This window comes from Tigriopus californicus, chromosome 4 (genome assembly GCF_007210705.1).
Source record: "Tigriopus californicus strain San Diego chromosome 4, Tcal_SD_v2.1, whole genome shotgun sequence".
NCBI classification, from domain to species: domain Eukaryota; kingdom Metazoa; phylum Arthropoda; class Copepoda; order Harpacticoida; family Harpacticidae; genus Tigriopus; species Tigriopus californicus.
The window spans coordinates 4,851,483-4,852,948 of record NC_081443.1 but is presented as its reverse complement, the minus strand read 5'-3'; the positions used below and the strand labels follow the sequence as shown (position 1 = coordinate 4,852,948).

At 55.2% G+C, this 1,466-nt stretch overlaps 1 protein-coding gene across 1 annotated transcript; it reads left to right on the top strand.

The window, feature by feature from the left end:
• Positions 1-24: 24 nt before the first annotated feature.
• LOC131879229 (U4/U6 small nuclear ribonucleoprotein Prp4-like) lies at positions 25-1,464 on the top strand. The gene has a single exon (XM_059225490.1). The coding sequence runs from the start codon at positions 367-369 to the stop codon at positions 1,462-1,464; it is 1,098 nt and encodes a 365-aa protein (XP_059081473.1). The 5' UTR covers positions 25-366.
• The last annotated feature ends 2 nt before the right edge of the window (positions 1,465-1,466 follow it).

The following is a 1,466-nucleotide window of genomic DNA, read 5'->3' as shown; positions in this document are numbered from 1 at the left end:
GGGGGGGTCGGGGGGTAAATTCAAATAACTTGGGGCCATTCGCATTTGACGACAAACTCAATGGATTTTCTCGACAAATTTTGCGTTTTTAGAAGTTAAAGCCGTCGTCACCCTCTAGCCTGAAGAGAAGCCCAAATATCAACAAATCATCATGCCGCTACAGTTTCAACCAACATCCATCCAGGTCCAGGTATCAACATTCAACCAAACTTTCAACCATCAGCATTACTAACATTGGCAACAAAAATTAGTTCCCCATTGTGATTGATTTGGCAGTCGATCGCTGTACGTGACTTTGCGTGCGCCTACCTACCCCACTCCACCCCATTCCACGCCACTCCACCCCACTCCACCCCACTGGCAGCGATGTCGGATAGCGGCGGCGACGACGAAGAGCGAGGCCCGCGTTATGTCAAGCGCCAAAAGATCGTGCACTACGGTTCGTTGGCGGAAGGTGGACACGACTTGAGGGCGGGTCCACCGGACGGCGATTCCCCCGGCGATCACTCCGACCATTCCGACAATGAAGGGGGGCAATCCAATATCGAGGTCTCCAAGGAGTATTTACCGCTCAATCAGGACGACATTCGCGGTGAAAAGGATGACATTTTGGAGGAATTCGAGCGTCGGAAACGAGCCCGACTCATCCACGTGAGCACAGACGATGCCCAAGTCAAGAAAGATCTGCGGGCTTTGGGTCAACCCATCTGCTTCTTTGGTGAAGGTCCGGCTGAACGACGCAATCGCCTCCGAGACCTTCTATCTCAATTGGGCGAGGATGCCATTCAAAAGCGGAAAGAGGCCGAGGAGGCGAGGGCCAAAGAGCAGCGCAAACAGGATGAAACCACCTGGTACCACGAGGGGCCCGCTGCCCTGAAAGCGGCGCGCCAGGTCCTGGCCCATTTTTCCCTGCCGCGCGCCCAAGCCCGCATTGGGCGACAGAAGCAAGATATTGAGACTCCCGAGTCCGCGCGCATGGCCCGCAATCAGGAAGTCCAAAAGATGCTCAAGGGCTTGGATCTGGAGGCGTCACAGATTGCCGACACGCGGCCCATTTCGTGGTGCGAGTTCAGTCCCGACTCGCAGCTGTTAGCCACCGGGTCGTGGTCCGGGTTGTGCAAGCTGTGGTCGGTGCCCGACTGTCAAGAGGTGCTCACACTCAGGGGCCATAATGACCATGTGGGCAATGTCGTGTTCAATCCCAAGGCCACCATCGATCTGCCCAAGTCCGGGCCCAATTTGGCTTCATGCGATTCCACCGGCCACGTGAATGTGTGGAGCATGGAATCCAGCCAACCCCTCATGGCTTTACCTAACCTTGAATCCCGGGTGTCCCGGGTCGCCTTTCATCCTATGGGCTTACATTTGGCCGCGTGTGTATATGACAACTCGTGGCGAATGTTTGATTTGGAATCCCAAGAGGAAATTCTCCACCAGGAAGGCCACAGCAAAGCGGTTCATTGAAC

What these genes read in the sequence shown, in the direction of transcription:
- LOC131879229 (XM_059225490.1), top strand. Translation starts at nt 367, where the DNA reads ATGTCGGATAGCGGCGGCGACGACGAAGAGCGAGGCCCGCGTTATGTC.